We start from the raw sequence: 21,700 nt of genomic DNA, 5'->3' as shown, positions 1-21,700 counted from the left end.
TACCTGACGTAGATGGAACTGAGTATCAAGAAAAACTTACTGAAATTGTGGAAAGAAGTGGGAGGAGCCCCCTTGTAACTAACAGGAAGCAGAGAGAGCCGTTTCCTGTTTGCACCCTCCAGTGTCTCCATGTTTTAAACAAATGTATTGGAACAGAATTGTTGCAGATTATACTGGGACTCCAAACTCTGGCTTTTAGCCAGTAATTAGCATTTTTTAAAAAAGATTTTATTTATTTATTTGACAGATAGAGATCACAAGTAGGCAGACAGGCAGGTAGAGAGAGAGGAGGAAGCAGGCTCCCTGCTGAACAGAGAGCCCAATACAGGGCTCAATCCCAGAACCCTGAGATCATGACCCGAGCCAAAGGCAGAGGCTTAACCCACTGAGCCACCCAGGCACCCCAGTAATTAGCATTTTTATAAAGATCTCGGTTTGCTACATCATAGCAGGCATTCAAGGAAGGAGACTTCTCGTATCTGACTCCAAGCTAATGGTGGTGGTGTTGGACACTGCGAAAAGGTATTGTCAGATGCTATTCTCAGAGTTAAAATTTTGAATTGGAACACTTGCTACTTCAGAAAATAGGCCTTGGAAAGACTTGGTATAATTTTCAAGTTCTAAAAGAGAAAAAAAAGCTGACAGGGCATTGGCTTGGCATGGTCCAACACTGGACCTGAAGCAACAGGAGAAAGACACGAGGTGCTCTTGGGCTGTGCTGTGGAACTGGGCTCAGGACCTCCTGTCTCTGTGATTAGCAACAGGAGGTCACCCTTCCCTCCTCCTGACCAGAGTAAATAAACTCCAAAATAGTCTTATGGCTTCCTAGGAAGTCCAATTTTTGTTAAGAAAGAAGTGTTGTCTCCTGGAGCTTATCGTTGCTGCTGATCTCATTATGACCTTGCAAAATAAGCCTCCTGCTTGTTTAATGAATGTTTAATCAATAGATGAATGACTAAATGAAGCGTAGAATGAATTATTTGCCTTTTAGCTTCCTTTACTGTTTCACTGCCCTCTTTTCCTCTTATGTCAACGAAAGTATTTTATGTTTTAGGAGGTCGGTGGTTTTCAACCAAATAGCTTCCTACCATTTTCCTACCTTCCCCCCCACCCCAAACCAAAAAGGATATAAGAAAAGCTCTACTTAGTCCCATAAAGAATGTTACCAGTAAGTCACTGGGCAAATGACGCCGGGCCGGGAGGGCCCCAGATCATCGGATTCTCACTGAAGCAGTGCCTTGTATCTCTTTTTGTTGGTCTGTTTATTCCAGTTGGTCTGTTTATTCCAGCTTTCCAGGGAGTGGGCTGATTTTGACCTAGGTTTATTTGAAATTGAATGGCAGCCAGTGAGTTTCAGGCATTCATATTTTCTGTAATTCTTAATGACCTAGAAGTCACTGGTAATTGCCTTACCAAAAGAGAGTCTAGTTAATGTTTTTAAAAGGCAGTAAAAACATCTTTGACATGCCTCTTGAGTTCATTCCAAAGATAAAAGAACCCCTAGTTAATGATGGTAAAAAAAATAAAATAAAGGTATTAGCATTATAAACATTAATGGTATTAAATACCAGAGTTGGACAACGACCAGAGCTAGACTGGAAGATCATCTAAGACCAGAAGGTGTTGACAAAGGAATAGTTGTTGTTGCCTGTGACTGAAGAAGGAACATAAATTACCTGATTGGATTAAATCTGGAGGAGAATGTAAAAAAATGCAGAATGAGGGAAACCCCAGTTCGTGGAGAACCATGAGACTTTTTCAGCATTCTGACAGCAGAGCAGAGCACATAAGGTGTGTCCCCATATTGTTCTAGGTCTCAGGAAGAAATCCATAATTATGCACTTTCCTTAGAAGGACTCTGAAATCAATCCCCTGGGAGTCCTCCAAAAGTGATGTTTTAGCATTATGTTCTAAGATTTTAAAATCGTTTACAGTGGACACACATGAAAACAATGCCACCTTGCAGTTTTGCATGGAAGTATGCCACTAATGCGGCATGAACTTGAGAGAGGAAGACAAACTTGACCAAGGTGTCCCTGAGATCCTTGAGGAACACTCCCTAATTAACGTCACAATTTACCACTAAATTATCTAAGATATACCAGAGTCCTTGGGTGTGAAAAAAAATCATCCTAGAATTTGAAAATTAATTTTACTAATGCCAAATGACAAAATTGCATGGAATTGGCAATTAGTGACCAAGTGGGATTTATTTCAAAACATTAAGAAGATGTGGTTTTTCTTATTGAATGATAAGAGAGGAGCTATCACAGACAAAGCATTTTAGGAACCAGGGAGGAGCCTGGGGCCACTAACTTTTCAAAGCAAAATTACCCAGTCCTTAACTAAGAAACTGTTTTGATGTAGTCCCAGAGATTAGAACTGTGCAAGCAGTGGCTTTGGTTATGGCATTTATAGCGCACATGCTGAATTAAGAGCCATAGCAATGGGGCACTACAGTTGTTAAGAGGCTTTAGAAGGGATCTCCCCTTTTCTAGTATTTTATTTTGGAAAAATTCTCCAAGAAGCTTCTTGTCTCCAGAATAACTGCATTACACCTGGCAGAGACTCATGTTTTCAAGAAGTATTGCTTATGCAAGGGGACCATCTTATTATACTTGGGGACACACAAATAGTCCTGTTACATTTCTGCCCCATTGCTTTGGCTATGGTATATAATCTCTTCTACTTCAGAAGATATCTGAACAGTGTCTTCAAAGGATCTGAATCTTCATTTACACTGAAATTTAAAAATGGGGTTAACATCTATGGAACGTTCTCCAGAGACTCAGTGAGCAAAACAATCTGTAACATGGAGAGGTTTAGGTACCTATCACCACAACAGAGTAAATTGGAAAAGGAAAATCTCTGTTCCCCAGACCTTGTCATGTTTCAGTTTTCCTTCCTGTCAGTTACCAACTAATTTCTCAAGGCTTCACCTCCATAAGAGATTTAGTATCTAACTCTGTCTTTCCTCCTGTCTTTATTCCAGAAGCCTCCCCAGCTCTCTGAGGATGATATCCGGCTAAAAAACCAGAGAGACAACTGCAGCAGGGCCAACCCCTTGGAGCCTGCAACCAGCTCCCTTCCCCCAGATCACAAAAACATGGAAATTGAGGTCTCCGTCACAGAATGTAAAAGTGTTCCTGGGACCGTGTCTACCCCACATTCCATGGACCACGCCTCTCCTTTCTACTCACCCCCCCACAACGGCCTCCTCAGTGATCACCATGAAGCTCTGGATAATGAAGTGGCCAGAGAGATCCGCTATCTAGACGAGGTGCTGGAAGCCAGCTGCTGTGACCCTGCTGTGGACGGAACTTACAACGGTACCTCATCCCCGGAGCCCGGAGCAGCCATCGTGGTGGGCGGCGGAAGCCCACCTGCCCACGCGGCCATCCAGCCGGAACCCACCGAGAGGGCAGCTGGCAGACAGGTCCCTCCCCATACTGAGCTCAGCACCAGCTACTCTGAGGCCATGGCAGAGGGTGGAAAAGCCAACGGCCACTCTCCTGCCCAGCCCCGAGACCTGCGGGGGGACAGCCCCCAGGCCCCCGCCAGCCCCGGCTCCTCCAGCAGCTCGCGGTGCTCGGGCCGTGATGGGGAGCTCACGCTCACCACACTGAAGAAGGAGGCCAAGTTTGAGCTGCGCGCCTTCCACGAGGACAAGAAGCCCTCCAGGCTCTTCGAGGATGATGAGAACGAGAAGGAGCAGTACTGTGTCAGGAAAGTGAGGCCTTCGGAAGAGATGCTGGAGCTGGAAAAGGAAAGGAGAGAGCTCATCCGGAGCCAGGCGGTGAAGAAGAATCCCGGCATCGCGGCCAAGTGGTGGAATCCTCCCCAGGAGAAGACCATCGAGGAGCAGCTGGACGAGGAGCATCTGGAGTCGCACAAGAAGTACAAGGAGCGCAAGGAGAGAAGGGCGCAGCAGGAGCAGCTGCTGATGCAGCAGCAGCCCCCCCCACCGCAGCCCTGCGCGGCCCCTGCCCCCTCCCGCGAGCACGCCGGCGCCCCCGACCAAGCCAAGGAGGACATCGTCACCGAGCAAATAGACTTCTCTGCTGCTCGCAAGCAGTTCCAGCTCATGGAGAGCTCCAGGCAAACGGTGGCCAAGGGCCAGAGTACCCCCAGGCTCTTCTCTATCAAGCCCTTTTATAGGCCTCTGGGGTCAATCAACTCAGACAAGCCCCTGACCATCTCGAGACCAGCTTCCATCGGGGGATCGCTGGAAGACGGTGGTGCACCAGCAGCCAAGGGGCAGAAAGCCAGCTGTGCCCTGGACAGCCAGTCTTTGGGGGGAAGCCAGGGCAGCACAGCTCCTCAGGGGAAGGAAGGGCCCTACAGTGAGCCTTCCAAACGTGGGCCCTTATCCAAACTGTGGGCAGAGGATGGGGAGTTTACCAGTGCCCGGGCTGTCCTCACTGTGGTCAAGGATGAGGACCCCGGGATCTTGGATCAGTTTTCCAGGTCAGTCAATGTTTCTCTCACCCAAGAGGAGCTTGACTCTGGTTTGGATGAATTGTCAGTGAGGTCCCAGGATACTACTGTCCTGGAGACCCTGTCCAATGATTTTAGCATGGACAACATCAGTGACAGCGGGGCGTCTAACGAGACCACCAACGCCCTCCAGGAGAACTCACTGGCCGATTTTTCTCTGCCCCAGACTCCACAAACTGACAACCCTTCAGAGGGCCGGGGAGAAGGCGTCTCCAAGTCGTTTAGTGATCACGGTTTCTATTCCCCTTCGTCTACACTGGGAGACTCGCCATCAGTGGATGATCCCTTGGAATATCAGGCTGGTCTCCTGGTGCAGAATGCCATTCAACAAGCCATAGCCGAGCAAGTGGATAGAGCCGTGTCCAAAACCAGCAAGGGTGGGACAGAGCAGCAGGGACCTGGGGCAATTCTAGAAGAAGCCGGAACTGGGGCTCCCGGCTCAGAGAAGCCTCAGAGCATGTTTGAGCCACCCCAGGTGTCCTCTCCCGTTCAAGAGAAAAGGGAGGTGTTACCAAAGATTCTGCCTGCCGAAGACAGGGCGCTCAGGGAAAGGGGGCCCTCCCAGTCGCCGCCGGCAGCGCAGCCCAGTGGCCCGGTGAACATGGAGGAGACCAGACCGGAGGGGAGCTACTTCAGCAAGTACTCGGAGGCAGCTGAGCTGAGAAGCACAGCCTCACTCCTGGCCACTCAGGAGTCCGATGTGATGGTTGGGCCCTTCAAGCTGAGGTCCAGGAAGCAGCGGACTTTGTCCATGATCGAGGAAGAGATCAGAGCAGCCCAGGAGAGGGAAGAGGAGCTGAAGAGGCAGAGGCAAGTCTTGCAGAACACCCAGAGCCCCCGGGCAAAGAACGCCCCGTCGCTGCCCTCCCGGACATCTTGCTACAAAACCGCGCCAGGTAAGCAAAGCGCGCGCCAGACACAGATGCTGTGCACAAAGTTTGATTTCAGCTTATGTGTTTCTTGTGGAGACTCCTCGGTGTGTGGCTAGAATTCGTGTTTGGGGCGGGGCGGGGGGTGGGGTGCGACGCAAGGGTTTTAGCATCCAGGGACAGGCAACTGAAGTCAGAATGTCCCTAAGAAGAACCCTGAACCTGGATGGCGTGCCATTTCCCTGAGGGTGCAGTTGCTTCTTTCTCGTTGTTCTGCTCTGAGTTTGCTTTAGTAGAGAATTGTTCTCTTTTATTGGAAAGGGCTGCCTCTGGCTGAGGGAGGGGCCGTGTGTGGCACAGGCCCTGACGGAGCGAACCTGTGTGGGGGTCGGCTTGGAGTCAGTAGCCTGACCCTTGGTCTCTGCGGTTAAATCAAACCCATGTGATTTGGGGGAGGTGCTCTGCTAACCCCTTCCAAACCAGGTCCCTTCCTAGCAATGACAGTCATGACCCTGTGTTACAGACCGACCCATAGCAGATGTTTTTGTCTTTCTTCTGTAGGATTGGATTGGTCTTCCGTTTAGTCATCACAATGCAGTTGGTTTGGAATCAGGGCGGTCTCATTCATTCTTGGCCTGTCTTCACCACATTTGGAGAAATGGAGTTACCCTAAAGGTCTTTTGTCCCTTCCCATCGCCTGGGCTGTCCCTTTTTTGAATGCTTTGTATAAATGGTTGATGTTATTTAATTATGGTGGTAATTCATGTTGCCGCCATTGTGAATTAACAGGGTGACCAGTTGTTTTTATTTCCCATTTGGAGATGATGGCAGTCAGAGCACCACACGTCCTAGTGCGGGAAAATGCTGCTCGAAGTGTGGTCTGGGCTAGTCCATAAACTGCTTGTTACCAGTCCATACTGAGAATCAGTCCAGACAGGGAGAGCGAGCATTTGACCATTCTTGCTGCAATTTGATATTGTCCTCAAATCCAGGCGCGGAATTCTGTGTTTTTTAAAAGTATTGGTTCAGGACAGACTGAGGGGGAACCTTCTTTCACTGGAGACCGTCTGAAAAGCATGACTGTAACATATACTTGCTAGCGTTTGACCTGGTTTATCCAGATCCTAGCCCCGTCTTGACCCGTGGCTTCCATCAAATCTACAGTGACTCAAGGTAACTCTTTCGGTTATTAATTTTTAGCTTTGAAATAATCTCAACCTAAAGAAAAGTTTCTAAGTATAGTACAAATATGTTTTATTCTGAACCATTCGAGAGCAAATTGCCAATACTGATGCTCCATCATGCCCAGTTTTGTAGAATGTCCCTCAATTTGGGTTTGTCTGTGCTTTCACATGGGTACCTTCAGGTAATGCATATTTGGTAGGAATACCACAAGAATGATGCTATATTCTTCTCACTATATCCAATCAGGTGTCCCTTACAGGGACAGATACGGACTTTTTTCACATGATATTAATTTTGATCACTTGTTTGTGGGAGTGTCTGACAGGCTTCTGCAGTAAAATTACTATGTCCTTTGTAATTAATAAATATTCTGTGGGGAGTTTCTTTGGTACTGTGTAATCTTTATCCCACTCCTTCTCAGACTTTATTCATTTATCTATTTATGTCAACATGGTCATATGGATTCCTATTATATTCTGTGGGTTAGAATCCATTTCTATGATTTTTATTCTTAATTTGTTTAGATATAACTTATGGGAGCTCTTTCAAGCCAACTTCAGCATCCTTTTGACATGTCCTCATTATTCTCTGGGCGTGTCCTTGCTTTCTGATGCCACAGATGTTCCAGTCTCATCTTATATTTTCCTAACCCTGAAATCAGCCATTTCTTCAAACAGCACTAATTCCTTTTCAGTGGAGAATGGAATTTAGAAACTAAAATCTGGGAGCTTGGTGTGCTCATGATTGGATCGTCACTGCTCCCAGGCACTCCCAACAAGCAGAATTAGAGAATATACACAGATTCCATCTGTCTGTCTATCTGTTCACCTACCTGCCTGCCTACCTGTTTTGAAAACCATGAGCTCACCTTGATACCTTTAATTCTAATTTAATACCACGGCATTCATATTCTCCATATTGGTAACCTCCTTTTGACAACAAAATACCTGCTTCTTGCTACCCTCAGTATATTTTTCATCAATCCCTTCCTCACCTTATGTAAACAATCTCCTCTATTTTCCTTACCCACCTTAGGCTCCAATACCATATGCCTGATACCAATACCCACCTACCCTGCTGTAAACTCCAGCGCACCATTCTGAGTCACTGTGACTCCTCCCACCCCCACTGCAGACATGATCTTGTTGAGCCCTCCCCAGTGGCTTTTGGACTAAATTGTTCATGAAGAAAAGAAAGGGAAGAGAAAGAGGAAAAGCATGGTGACTTTCTTGATACAATTTTTAATTCCTGTAGGTCACAGGGCTATGGCCAGCTGAGTGAGGCAAAGAAAACTTTCAAGGCCATTTGTGTGTGTGTGTGTGTGTGTGTGTGTGCGCACGTGTGCACGCACACGTGCGTGCGCTTAATAGGGACTGGTTGGCTTTCCCCAAAGATCCTTAGTTGTCAAGTTCAATTTAAATTTTTCTGGGCTAGCCTGGCACAGAGGTGCTAGTGGGCATTCTATATAGTATCCTAGAAAAAGTTTTCATACCACTTGAATACACCCAAGTCTGAGAAGTCTACTTCACAAGTTAATGATGCTGAAGGGCCACATAAGAACTCGAAGTCTGGCGAAGGAATGTTCTTCAAGCATCTCAGCAATTTCTGCTCACATGGAAGGTAGATGCTCAAACGGCTTTCCTATCATTTATAGCTGGCTTTACCGGCCTAAGCCTCCCTTTACATTATTTGATTATAAAACGTTCCTTAAAGTGCATGTGCTCAGTGGTCTTTACCTCTTAATTGAACCTCCTGCTATATTGCTCCCCTCCTTTATTTCTAGTATGTTGGAAAAAAAAAAATATTTCAACACTTTCCTCTGTTTCCTGACCTGCTGTGGTCTCTTGGGCTTCCCCACCAGGCTTAAAATAAGATAGGGTTCTGTGTTTGCCCTCAGCATCCCAGCAGCCCAGGACTGATTTTCCCAGTACATCCCTCTATGCTTGTGTTAATATACCCTCCCATCTCTCCTCCCGGAGGATTGATTCTACATGATGATTCATCCAGGCAAGTCTGTGTACTGCAGTGGTCTAACTGTTGCACTGAGCATAATCATGGTGATGACGTGTGTGCACCTCATTCTTTCATGTTTATCTCTAAGTAGGTGGCAGGCCTTGCCAGAATTACAACATAGATTGAAAAAAAAAAAAAAAACTGAATACAAAATGTAATTTTCTTTCTGTCTGTGCCCGGAAATGTTTGGAGTAGTGCTTCGCCAGCCAGCCTCCCAAGTTTGTGATCAGGGAGGAGGCTGACGCATCACTGTGAGCAGCCAAACAAGACGATTCATAGCCAGGGTTGAAACCGCTGGTTCCAACTTTGGTTTCGTGCGTGGAGATGATGCTACGTTCTTACTGCGTTACTCTGCATCTGCCATCGGAAGAGGTGATTCAGCTGGTTTGTTGCATGACTCAGCTTGACGATTCAGTATTAGGTGATGAAAAATACAATTTTTAACTTTCCTCTGGTGGAGATCATGCTGGAAACAAGCTGGAATCCTAAAACCTAAGGGAAGTAGAATCCACTGAGAGCCAGGATGTCCTCGGGAAAAGCAAATCTGCTGATTCCCCCCGACCATTCCCCAGGTGTTGAAAAGATAACTTGTTTTTGCTGTTAGTTTCCTTGTCTTTCCGAGGTGGAGAAGATATTTTTTTTTTTTAAGATTTTATTTATTTATTTGATGCAGAGAGAGAGGAAAGCACAAGTAGGCAGAGAGGCAGGTGGGGGGGGAGGGGGAAGCAGGCTCCCCATTGAGCAAAGAGCCCGATGTGGGGCTTGATCCTAGGACTCTGAGATCATGACCTGAACTGAAGGCAGAGGCCCAACCCACTGAGCCACCCAGGAGCCCCGAGAAGGTATTTTTTAAAAGATATGTCATTCTCAAAGGCAAGTGATTAGTAAAATTATTTTGGAAATTTTATCTTGTTGGCTCTTACGTGATTTTAAAGGAAGACGTTTCACTTAAATAGGGTCTATGTGACTTTTGCTCATACAGAAGTGAGTAAGGCAGATGCAGTTCCTGCCCTCAGGGAACTTACAGTTCAATGAGAGAAACAACATCAGACGAAGATGACAGTTTCATGGTAGAGAAGCATGAAAACCTATAGGAGCCCATATCAAGGGAGATCACCTCACTGAGGGTATAAGAGAAGTCTTCCTTTCTAAGGAAGCTACTATCCAAGCTTTGAACTGAAGGAGTAGAAAGAAGTTGGGTTTAGGGGTGGGGGGCAGTTGTTCCAGTAAAAAGGAAGAGCAGCTAAGGAGGCCAAAAGGAAGAGAGAGCTTGTATGCTTGAGGTACTTAAGTAAGGTTAAAGGAAGAGATTTAAAACAAAATGAAAGAAAGTTGGTTTGGAGCCAGACAGTGAAGAGCTGCTTTAATGAGTCCATTCCACCAGCTTTTATTAAGCTCTTCCTGTGTACAAGAACTTCTGAAGCCAGTTGCCATCTTGACAAAGGCTGTGTGTCATGTGAGAGGCCATATTCCCAAGAGTGAACACATGTGTGCCTTCTGTTGACAGTACTCAAAAGTAGAGAAGAAAGGAAGCATTCCAGCAGGTGCCTTAGCCTAGCTTGAAGGAGCAGCCTACAGCACTGCTGCAGATACCCTTGACGATCAAGTTTGGGAGGAAAACCCAAACTTTTTGTCGAAGTTACCATTTGGATCTTTTCAAATGTATTTCAGATTGAGGCTGTCAACAGACGGTTCTCACTTTAGCGCCTGTTGTCTATTAATAGATATCCTGGTTTCACTTCCAAGTTCTAGGCATGACAGAGAAACCCAGCTAGTTAGGTGATGATGAATTTAGTTTTTAAAATAGTTTCCATTTTCGTGCCAGATGTTGAACTGGTCTACCACATCAAATAATTTGCTCAGTGGGATGGTATGGGGAGTGGGAAAGCAGAAGGTACGGATATTGAGTTCTATAACTTGGAGTGTCTATTCATGTCTTTTAATATGTGGAAAGATATGATAGTTTTGCATCTCATAAAGATAAAATTTCCACAGAGTTTCAGCTTCGACTGTCAGTTTGAATGAAGGTCGCGCATGTGGTGACCTTTACATTATTATAAAGATTAGTGATTGGGCCTTTTTTCTTTCCCCTTCATTATCTTCAAATATTACAAAGTCCTAGACAGAAAAAAAAAATATTTATATCAGCACAGTACTCATGAAGGAGAGCTTGATGGCTTTTTCCATGCAAAATTAGAATGGATGAGGCCAAGTCTCACTTCCGATCCCCTCCTTGCTCCGCAGTAGAAGACCTTGTATTAGCAACTGGTGGAAACATTCTGTCACAGACCCAAGTGAGAGAGGGCTCTCCTTCCAGGGTATCCGCTGTCTCCCTTTCCTGCAGCCACAGATTGTACAAACTACAGGGGTCCAGCTGGCCTTGTGAAAGTACTAAAGCTTAATGTGGAACATCTTACAGAGCATTATGCCTACGACTACCACATTTCCTGAACATTCTCTGGTGAAACAAGCCTAATCATGGTACTGTGGGCTACCAAGACCTTAAAGAGTGTACTATGTGAGTTATTTCACACACATTTTTCTCAGTTTTTTTCATTTGCTCATTTAATCTGCCCACCAGTCTTTTAAGATGTCATAACAAATTATCCAAGTCCTTGAGGCCAGATATATTTAGTTTCGCTGATTTCAGAAAAGCCATGAAGTGTATAAACTCTTATTTAGAAAAGCAATACAAGGCCTATACTTGACTTAACCCACCCAGGATGGGGTCTGGAAGCAACCCCCTATCAACAAATTAGATTTCTACTATAAAACTTAGGAAGACTTAGTTACATTAAGTGGGATAAATAAAGCCCAAGAAGAGCCTCATGCCGGATCTTGTCAGGTTTTGTTGCCTAATAGGGTATGTCTTGGTTTTCAGAGCTTTGTTTGGATTTTGAAACCACACATAAGAGATCATGGACCTATAATATTATTCCCTTTTCAAGGAATTAATACCAGAGTCCAGAGAGATTAAAACCTGCCTGAGGTCACTTAGCCCAAAAGTGACAGAGCCACTTTCAAACCCAGGCTCATTTGATTCCAAAGTCCTGTTCTTTCTATACCCTTTCTTGTCCTCTGCAGAACCTGCCCCTCTGCTCTAGAGATCTACAAGCTGTCTAGTAGTAACAGCTCCCCTCTCCAGCCAACAGTGGTTGAGCTCAGTTTCTTCCCACCCTCTCCCAGTCTCAGGCCTGACCCCTGCATTGTCTTGGGTCCCTCCTGCCCCCTGCTTTTTAGAACCACTATAGCTCTGAAATCCTTTGCTCACTGTAGTCTGGATGAATGAGTTTGCCCCCAGAGGCCATGAAACAGTGCTGCCCTAGTGACCCCCAGTGGTTCCAGACCTTAATTCCAGTGCTCCAGATTACAATAGGCAAAATTGCTGGTGCTGTCCAAAGATCGGAGCCAATGGCGGAGGGGACGAGCGTAGTCTGTGTCAACTGTCTAGCCTGATGGCTCCCATGACTTCTTTCTGAATGTTCGTTCCCCAGAAAGAAACACAGTCACTCACTCTAGGAGCAGGTCCATTCCCTGAAGCCGTTGGAAGGATTGGATTCTCAAACAAGGAATCAATTTCTTAGTTTGAGGATGAGCAGGAATAAGTGTTCGTTCCATTAACCGAACATGTTTAGAAGAGTGGGATCAAAGACAGCTGTGTTCACTGGTGGTCATTGAGCACCATGACTGCTTTCTGCTGTTCCTGTTTGCTCAAGGTTGATCCTTCTGCCTTGAACATATGAAAATATGTTCATTTTTTAAAAATGTTTTTATAAGTGAGTGAGTTAGTTAGAGTGCCCTGGTGGGGGGAGGGGGGAGGGAGAATCTCAGGCAGACTCCATGCTAAGTGCAGAGCCCGACATGGGGCTGATCTCTTGACCCTGAGATCATGATCTGAGCTGAAATCAAGAGTCACACGTTTCACCGACTGAGCCAAGCCGAGTGCCCCAACTATGTTCATTTTAAAAAATGCATGCCATTTGGGAAGGAATGGTCAAGAAAAGGTTAGATTGAAAGAGTGTTTGGCAAAGGGGTGAGTGTATGTGATGACAGGAGGGCTCTTCAAATGATAGATTCAGAGTTCTTTTTTGGACATTCTCCTCCAAGGTTTGAAAAGGACAGCTGCCATGGTTAAACATGTCAGCCTCACTCCTGAGAAGATAGGGGACCTCCCGTCTTCCTTCCATGCAATGTCTATGGGGTATAGCTTCTGGCAAGAAGAACTTTGGAAAAGGCACTACACCTTCCATGGGTTTAGTTCCCTTCTGTAAGCAAGTTCTTCTGTCGCTGCTCCTTGTGCTGGTCTTCTGACATATTCAGTGTGCCTGGGTTGCCTTCCAGTGGGACTCTAGCTTTTCTGGGGCCACCTCATAGTGTCCTTGCTCCTTACCCTTGACCCCTATGTGTGGCTACTCTGTTCCAAGTTAGACCGCCTTCCGAAAAATCAGACTCCACTGCCAGCCAAAAAAGATGTCATCGTAAGCTGAGAAAGAAAAGATGAATCAAAGGACTTAATTCTTAGAAGATCCCTGCTCTACCTCCAGTAAGAAATATGAGCTAATCAAAGCCAGGCGTGGGAGCAGGATGTCCCCTGTGATTGCTGGAGTCTGGTCAGGATATGACTACGTCTCTTACTAGCCATCATGACCTGCTGTTACTTCCCTCAGGAGACTGGCATTTCAGACCTATTTGATCTTTGTGAATAAGCTACTACTTCGGGAGTGGGCTAACTAGGGGCATGGTGGGGAGTGTGTAAGACATGGCCATTCAGGCACCAAGGAGTACATCCTGTATTTCATGTTGTGATATTTTATTTCTCATGACTTTTCCCTGTAAACTTCAAAAGTTTCCCAAAACCTGCCTGAGTCAGACCTCACAGGTATTTCCAGCCTGTCTTTACTTTTCAAATATAAATTCATGCCTTCTATAAAAAAAACTATAGTTAAGGGAAATTAGGTGCCTACATGTGACCATCACGTCTCTGGACTTGTGTCTGCAGTTCAAATCCTGACTCCTCTGCTTGCTGACTGTGTGACCGACTGACTTCACCTCTGTAACTCCTGTTTCCTCACCAGTAAATGGGAATAAGATAGTACCAACCTCATCAATAGGTTAGAACTGTGCCCAGGACACAGAAGTCTCCCCAGAAGAATTAACTGTTTTGTGGTTATTATAGTTATGGTTATGTTTTGAGAAAAGGCCTCGAAAACCTTACAGAATTACTTTTGAGGTTGCTTTTCTGTAGCTACTGTGAACCTAAAATAAAAGTCAAAACATACATTATAAAATCTCTTTCTACTCCTAGCTGGTGCATTTTCATGTTTACTTCATTACAGTGAAAGTCTCACAGAATCTGAGTTCAGGAATTAGTTTTCCACAGTCAGCTGTGATTTCAAAAAACAAAGTGTGTTAGAGGACAATCAAATTGCAAGTCCATAAAATTGTTTTCTTTTTTCTTTCCCTCTTTTTTTTGGGGGGGGAGGGGCGGGGTGATAATCATCACACAGTGGGACCCACCTTGCTGGTGGAAATGCGTTTAACGAAAAGGTCTTGATGGGAGAATTGGTACTTGCCGTGATTTTCATTCTTCCTATTTTAACTAAATTTTTTGCTTTTTTGGACCTACACTCTGCTTCCCCTAGAGAAGCAGAGCTCTTTCCTTCTAGAGGTTTCACCTTCTAGTCCTGTTCATAGGGGATGACCCAGTTTCATCCAACAACTCATTCAACACCCCGACAACAAGGAATAATACTTGTTAATTTCTCAGACTTGTTTCACCAGGCAGGGCTGTATTTCTCATCCGAGCTAGGCTGACCACGTGAAGATTCATGTCATTGCATTTTCCCACCCCTGTGGGCCTTCAGAAAAAGAGATGAAAGGACCAGGGACCAGTCCTTGGTGTGTGGGTCACAGCTGGCCCCCACCAGCACCTGGGCCCTGGATCTGACAGGCAGGATATTCCATTTTACTGGGAGGAAGTGAAATTGAAAATACAAGTCTGAGCTCATTTCTTTCTGGGGACTTATGAGTCGACCGTCTTAGATGTTTCAATCTTATCCCCATGCTGTGCGAAGAAAGGAAGTCATTGAAGGAGGCCTGGCCAAGGCCTGGCATCTGGTAGGCGTCTTTGTTCGGTTTGGTTTGGTTTTTAAGTAAGAGTGGGTGATGGCTTTTTCTTTTCTTTTGAGAAATGTAGAAACAAAGGGTCTTTGATTTAGGAACTCCCAAAACCATAGACACGGAATATAATAATCCCCCAAATCATAGTGTTTGGCCAAAATAATTTTCTAAACTTTTGAAACCCATATTCTTGGCCTGTTAGAAGTTAGCCTTGTCCCTACAGAAGGAGGGTCTGGGCTGTCAGCAGTGGTGACAGCTGTGTGTTCTGAGGACATGCAGCCCTTGCTCCAGTTCCTGGTTCCTCTGTCTGCCGCCCCCTCCCCCCCGGGGCAACACAGCCCATCACAGATGCCCAAGGGAAATCCTTCTTGCCTGGAAAATCCAGAATTGCAGCCAAAGCATGGCTTTCTCTCTCTCCACCAGAAACTGGCTTCATGATTTATAATAGTAGTTATCTATAATAATAGTTTCTTTATAAAACAGAAATGGGAAATTTTCACAAATTCGTGTTTTTTAGTTTTCCACTCATGATGGGACACAGCATTTACTAATTTGGAGTGAGATGTAGTGGCCCCCTCTGCCCCGTAGTCCACCTCGCAGACCTACAGCCTGTGACGGTCACTGTCGCAGATGTGAGCGGCGCTGATCTGAGGCCCCGGGGAAGCGTAGGCTCATCAATGAGATGCGAAGGCCTGTGGATTGCCTCATGCATGAAGTTACAGTAGTTAAGTAGTTTAAGTACTTAAAGCAGGCAGCTTTATCTACTTGACTCAGCTTGGCTAACAATATTTAAAGGAATTTTTTTCTGCTTTCTTTTATATTTTTAAATTCATGCTTACTGTAGACAAAAACTAGCTCATAATCCACCCTCGTTGGGATTTCTGCCTAGTTTTCTGCACGCACATACAGACATGGAAGAAAATATTGGGTTTATATTTTTATGAATTTCCTATCGCTGCTGAGACAAATCACCACAAATTTATTATCTTACGGTTCTGAGGTCAGAAGTTGACAGTGTATCAGCTGTGGATTGAATTGAGGTCCCCCCAAAATTTGTAGGTTGAGCCCTAACCTGCAGTGGAGATGAGCAGTTTGTTAGAGGTAATTCGTGTTAGATGAAGTCAGGAGGGTGCGGCCCTCAGGACGGAATTAGTGCCCTCCTCGGAAGACACCAGAGAGCCAGCTCTCTCTCTGTCTCGGCCGTGGGAGGACACAGTGAGATGTGGCCATCTGCAAAATAGGAGAACAGTTCTCACCTGAACCCACCCATGCTGCCACCCTGATTTTAGATGTCCAGCCTCTAGAACTGTGAAAAAATAAATTGCCATTGGGTAAGCCACGCCGTTCCTGGTACTTTGTTATGGCTCCTCAGGCAGACTGAGATAGAGTTTGTCGGGGCTACAGCCAGTGTGTTAAAAGGGCTGTGTTCCTTCCAGGGACTCTTCTGGGCTCCTTTCCTTTTCCCTTTTCCACTTTGAGAGGCTGCCTGCATTTCTTGGCTCATAGCCCCTTCCACCATCTTCACAACCAGCAGCATAGTGCCTTCCAGTCTCTCTCTGACCCTCCTACTTCCTTCTTAGTAGGACCCTTGTGGTTACATCAAGCCCAGCTGGGTAATACAGCATCGTCTACCCTACTCCGAGCCCTTACCTTCATTACACCTGCGAAGTCCTTTTGCCCTGAAGGCAACATCTTGGCAGGTCTGAGGGATTAGGATGTGGCTGTCCTTGTGGAGGCTATCATTTTGCTACCACAGGACTGTTCGTCTCACTCAGAGAACAGCTTTACCAGATGTCACACATGCACTCTTGCTTTCTTTCATACAGCTGGTAAGTGGCGAACCGGGATTTGAACCCTGGCAGTTGTCTCTAGACCCTGTACTCTTAAAGCCTTGATACAGATCTGCTTTTGCAATCTGTTTTTTTTTTTTTCTTTAAGTATTTTGTGTGTTTTCCCATGACCTTAACTATTCCTCTAAATTTGAGAGACTAAAATATGATTTGTGATAACTAAATACTACCTCATTATCTGAGTAAGTCAAAACTAATTTAACCAGTCTCCTACGTTCAGATGTCTTTGTTGTTTCCACATGTGTCATTATATATGATGGTAAAAATGCTTGTACATAAGCTTCGTGCCTCTACTTAATTCTTAGCTGAACTTGTGTGAGCCCGTTAAGGTAACTGGCGTACACCAGAGAATAGTATTTCACAAATTGTTTTCCTTGAGATATTAATAGGGATTTTATGAAATGAGGTTCCCTCATTAAATTAATTTGAGAAATACTACACACCCATCCTTGAATTAGTGATTCACGATTACAGCTGCACTAAAACCTTGGAGAAGTCCCCTGGTAAAGAAATCCATCTCATTTTATTTTTAAAGCTTTTTTTTAACCAAGTGTTTACCAATGACTGTTTGTTAGCAGCTGGTATGACTTTGCAAAGTTAAGCCAACAGGACACAATTTTAGAAAAACCTCTGGAATCATACCACCCAAGTGAAGTTGCTTACCTTTAGCATCTTCTTTTTTTTTTTTTACCTTCAACATCTTGAAGAGCTTATAAAATCTAAAATTACTCTCGATGAGTATTAACCCATTTCATTAACCCCGTGAAAACCTAATTCAAAAAGATATATGCAACATTTTTTACAGCATTTTTTTTTTAGATTTTATTTATTTGACACAGAAATCACAAGTAGACAGAGAGGCAGGCAGAGGGAGAGGGGGAAGCAGGCTCCCGGCTGAGCAGAGAGCCCAATGCGGGACTCGATCCCAGGACCCTGAGATCATGACCTGAGCCAAAGGCAGAGGCTTAACCCACTGAGCCACCCAGGCACCTCCAGCATTTTTTACAATATGTTTATTGCAGCATTATTTACAATAGCTAAACAATGGAAGTAACCCAAGTGTCCACTGATAGATTAATAAAGAAGACATTGTGTGTGTATATATATATATATGTTTGTATTACATACATACACAGTTACATACACACATGTATAGTGGAATATTACTCAGCCATCAAAAAGAATGAAATATTGACATTTGCAACAACATGGATGGATCTAGAAGATATAATGCTAAGTGAAATAAGTCAGGCAGAGGAAAACAAATGCTGTGTGAGTTCACTCCTATGTGGAATTTAAGGAAAAAAGAAAATAAGAAACAAACAGACTCTTAACCTATATAGAGAACAAACCAATGGTCACCAGAGGAAAGTTGGGTGGGGGGATGGGCTTGAAACAGGTGATGGGGATTAAGAGTATACTTATCATGATGAGCACTGAGTAACGTATAGAATTGTTGAATCACAATATTGTACACCTGAAATGAATATAACACTGTGTACACTAAATTAGAATTTTAAAAAATACACTAAAAAATAATAACTAATACGTGAATAAAGTTACTCTAGAAGTAATAGTTTGAACAAAATCATGTTTATGAAGGGGAGTTGAAAATGTCTCCTACCTTCCACCGAGAATTCCTGCCTAGTTTTATTCTGTTGGTTCCTTATGTCAGATGCCGTAGAACTCACGTTGCACCTGCTCGCTGCTCTGCAAATGTCAGGGACCAGCCTTTGGCCAAGACCAACACAGGTGTGCCCCAACATCTGCGTGATGCTTTCTGTTCATGCTGTTTCACAGGGACAGTGATGGGTGTCCTTCAAGAGAGCTAGTTTGTAGAGCATGCAGTCCAGATGAGGAGCCTAGACAGCAGGACGTCTGCCATTGAAAACAGAGGCCCCTTTCAGCTACCATCAACTAGTCGGTCATTCACTAAGTGAATAAACACACGAGAGCAAGTTTTGATGGAGCAAATGGGGATGGAACATGTTGGTACTGGGAGGTGCTGTGTGCCATCTGCGCCGGTGAGCACCAAAGTTAACCATCACTGTTCCGGAATTGTAATAGGGTGCATCTTCTGGGCCAGGGAATTTCCAGGGGCCTTGCAGGGCCATGGGCAAAGGTAAGACAGACTTCCCAGGTCTGTGGCATAGACCATTTTGCATCACATCCATGTGATGATCCCCGAGACGCCACCAATGGTGGTGTGTGCAGTGTCCACTGCTGGGGGAAGAGAATTAGAAACTTCTTCTCGCATCTTCATCGAGAGGACTGTTGGCTACAATCTTGGGCCCTCCAAGGAAGAGGTTGGGTATGGAGCAGATGCCCCTCCAGCTGTTTGACCATCTGTGTGATTGCTGAGACCGAACAGTGTGTAGTTTGAACTGTACTGGGTCAGTGGGGGAAGGAGGGTAGCATGGTTGGAGATCACAGGTCCTAGCAGAGAAGCCCAGCCAAGCTGACTTCCCCTGATCCCAATCAGACTAATGGCCAGAAATCAGGGGATGGGATGGGTTGTGGTGTCTCCTTTCTCTGGGGAACCCGTGACATCTTCCCTTGAGGCTCTGACATTGCGTTGGTTAATCAGAAACCTGTTCTCTCAAAGACCTCTGGACCTCTTTGGAAGTGGCCGTTCCAGACCTGTCAGCCATCTTTCTAACCTGTTACTTATGTGACCTCTAGTGGCGGGAACTAGTAAAACGTGCTCCAGGGATGGGTGGTTTTGCTGGAATATTAAGAGTAAGCAGGAAAATGCCTTTTAATGTCCAATACTTGACTATTTCTCTAATTAGCCCTTCACAACCTTTTTATGATTCTCTTTCAGCATACATTCCATCATCTAATTTAGCCATAATCAACACAATTTGCGTTCCAGAGCAGACCCAACTCTGATTGTTACTCTAGCTGACATTAACTTGGGCTGGCATTAGCCTCTGAGTCTCTGTGGTCTAAACCGTTCACAGATGTCATGGCATTGACCCTGACTACATCCCAAGGTTGTTGTAAGAATCAAATGACATGAAGCTTATAAATAAAATGCCACATAAATGTGCTTGCTATTCCTACAAAGCCATTGAATCTGTGCTTCTTACACCAAGATGGCTTTGTTTCATGGCTTTGGTGAAAACATTTAAACTCTCCTCAGATTCTTTACTGGGAATTTTATCCCAATTCACAAGCACTTAACAGGTAGCTGCTGCATACATGTCATATGTCATAAGGTACTTAGTGTACTTAGTGATTCATTCCACAAACATGAGCACCTGCATTGTGCCAAATACCAGTGGGTGCCGGGATCCAGCAATGACCTTGACAGACAAGGTCCTGCTCTAAGGGAGTTTACATTCAGATGAGTTAAGGGATTCATAATGGTTGAAATCATCCCTATCCTGGGTTGACATTATAGCTTAACTAAGAAGAGAAGCTTAAACAACCGTGTATGATACAAGTCAATATGTGATGGGGCTTTCACAGAAGTATAAACAAAGTGCCATGATCCAGGGGTCCTACTGTGATATGTGTGAAAGGGTGAATTTAGAGCAGTGAATATGGACTCTCCTTTCTAGAAGGTTAATACTGGAGAGGTGACTGTTGGGAAATTATTTGGATACCCATGAAGTCAGTTGGAAAATGATCAACCTGGTAATTTGGTGTCTATTTCTAGTTCTAGAAGAATTGCAAAAATCTTATGCAGTATATGCCCTTGAAACTGCTCATTCTCATTTGGTAGACATATTGTTCTTTGAGATTACAAATAGATAGTCACTAGATCATTGGAATCTCACTGTTTTAAATACTAACTTTATAAATACTAACTTATATCAACTGTGTGAGGTAGGTACTTCTAGCCTCATACCCATTTTATAGATGAGGACACTGAGATAGAGAAACAGGAAGTTGCCCAAGATTTGGCTGCTAAGTATTGGATTCAAACCCAGGTGGCTAGCTCCAGAGCTGCATGCCCACCATTATGCTGTATAATTTCTTAAGGCTTCACTTAAAAAGTCAATGGGAATTCTTAGAGAAGACTAAGCATTTAGGGGTAATACTACCTAAGGTCTAAGGCTGTTTTAAAATATTTCTGTACGAAAAGAGGAAGGAAGATAGATGGAAAAGGCATAGTAAAATGTTGCTAACAGTTTAATCTAGTTGATGGATCTGTAGGTATTATGATAGCATTCCGTGTTTTCATAATAGAAAATAGAATCCATTGCTAATGAATTTGAGGACTTCAAAATATTTATTGCCTTACTGTCAATATCAAAAGACTTTTTACTAGTGACCTGAGTAATTTAGGTCAAGACAATGAGTTTTGCTAAGTTATGATGGAATGGTGGGTCTGCAGATAGAGTGCTCTGTGTATTCGAAACCACCTTACACCTCATTTGCCAAATATGATGGCCATATGTCTTTTCTTTTAATCAATAAAGGTTGATCCTCTTGCCAGAAATATTTGACAGAATGGCAAAATGAGTTTGAGTTAGAAGGGACCTCAAAGAAGTTTCTTCCCCAATTCTCTCTTATTAAAAAAAAAAAAAAAAAAAAAAAAAGATTTTATTTATTTATTTATTTATTTGACTGAGAAGGAGGGGGAGGGGCAGAAGGAGAGGGAGAAGCAGGCTCCCTGCTGAGCAGGGAGCCCGATGTGGGACTCGATCCCAGGACCCTGGGATCATGACCTGAGCCAAAGGTAGTCGCTTAACCAACTGAGCTACCCAGGCACTCCCAAATTCTCTTTTTATAATTAGAAAAGTTGAAGCTTGGAGATCTTAAGTGATCGGCCCAAGATAAGAGGGAGAACAAGAAATGGTTGTCTACGGTCAACACAGAGCTAGTGAATGGAAGTGCAAGAATTAAAACCTGGGTTTTCTGAACTCCAGGGCGTGGGGAGGGTGTCCAACTCCCATCAAAAGGAGCTATGCCCAGAAAAGGGCTGTAGCAGCCCACATGGAGACATGGTCCCCAGGCTTCACTTGGTGACTGTGGCTACAGCAGTTGCCAAGTTAGAAGTCCAGGGAGGAAGAGGAAAAAAATGAGCCACCTTCCGCTTGGGAATGAAAGGGGTCAAAAGGATCTGTCTCCTCCCTTGGTAGTTTCCAAACTTTTAGACTCAAATGGTCCTAGTAATTTGTGAGTTCCTTCCACATTCCTTGTTCACAGACCCTG

At 44.5% G+C, this 21,700-nt stretch overlaps 1 protein-coding gene across 9 annotated transcripts in view; it reads left to right on the top strand.

The window, feature by feature from the left end:
* The window catches only part of PALM2AKAP2 (PALM2 and AKAP2 fusion), a 451,099-nt gene that overhangs the window by 417,359 nt on the left and 12,040 nt on the right, over window positions 1-21,700 (top strand). For all 9 annotated transcript variants that reach the window (XM_044265161.1, XM_044265160.1, XM_044265168.1 and 6 more), the window contains one exon: window positions 2,993-5,393. In XM_044265161.1, the coding sequence (XP_044121096.1) occupies window positions 2,993-5,393 (2,401 nt within the window). The remainder of the gene's footprint in view (window positions 1-2,992; window positions 5,394-21,700) is intronic.

The sequence above is a fragment of the Neovison vison genome, chromosome 9 (genome assembly GCF_020171115.1).
Source record: "Neovison vison isolate M4711 chromosome 9, ASM_NN_V1, whole genome shotgun sequence".
NCBI classification, from domain to species: Eukaryota; Metazoa; Chordata; class Mammalia; order Carnivora; family Mustelidae; genus Neogale; species Neogale vison.
Note: the sequence above shows the minus strand (reverse complement) of the source record. Positions and strands in the feature narration are given on the sequence as shown.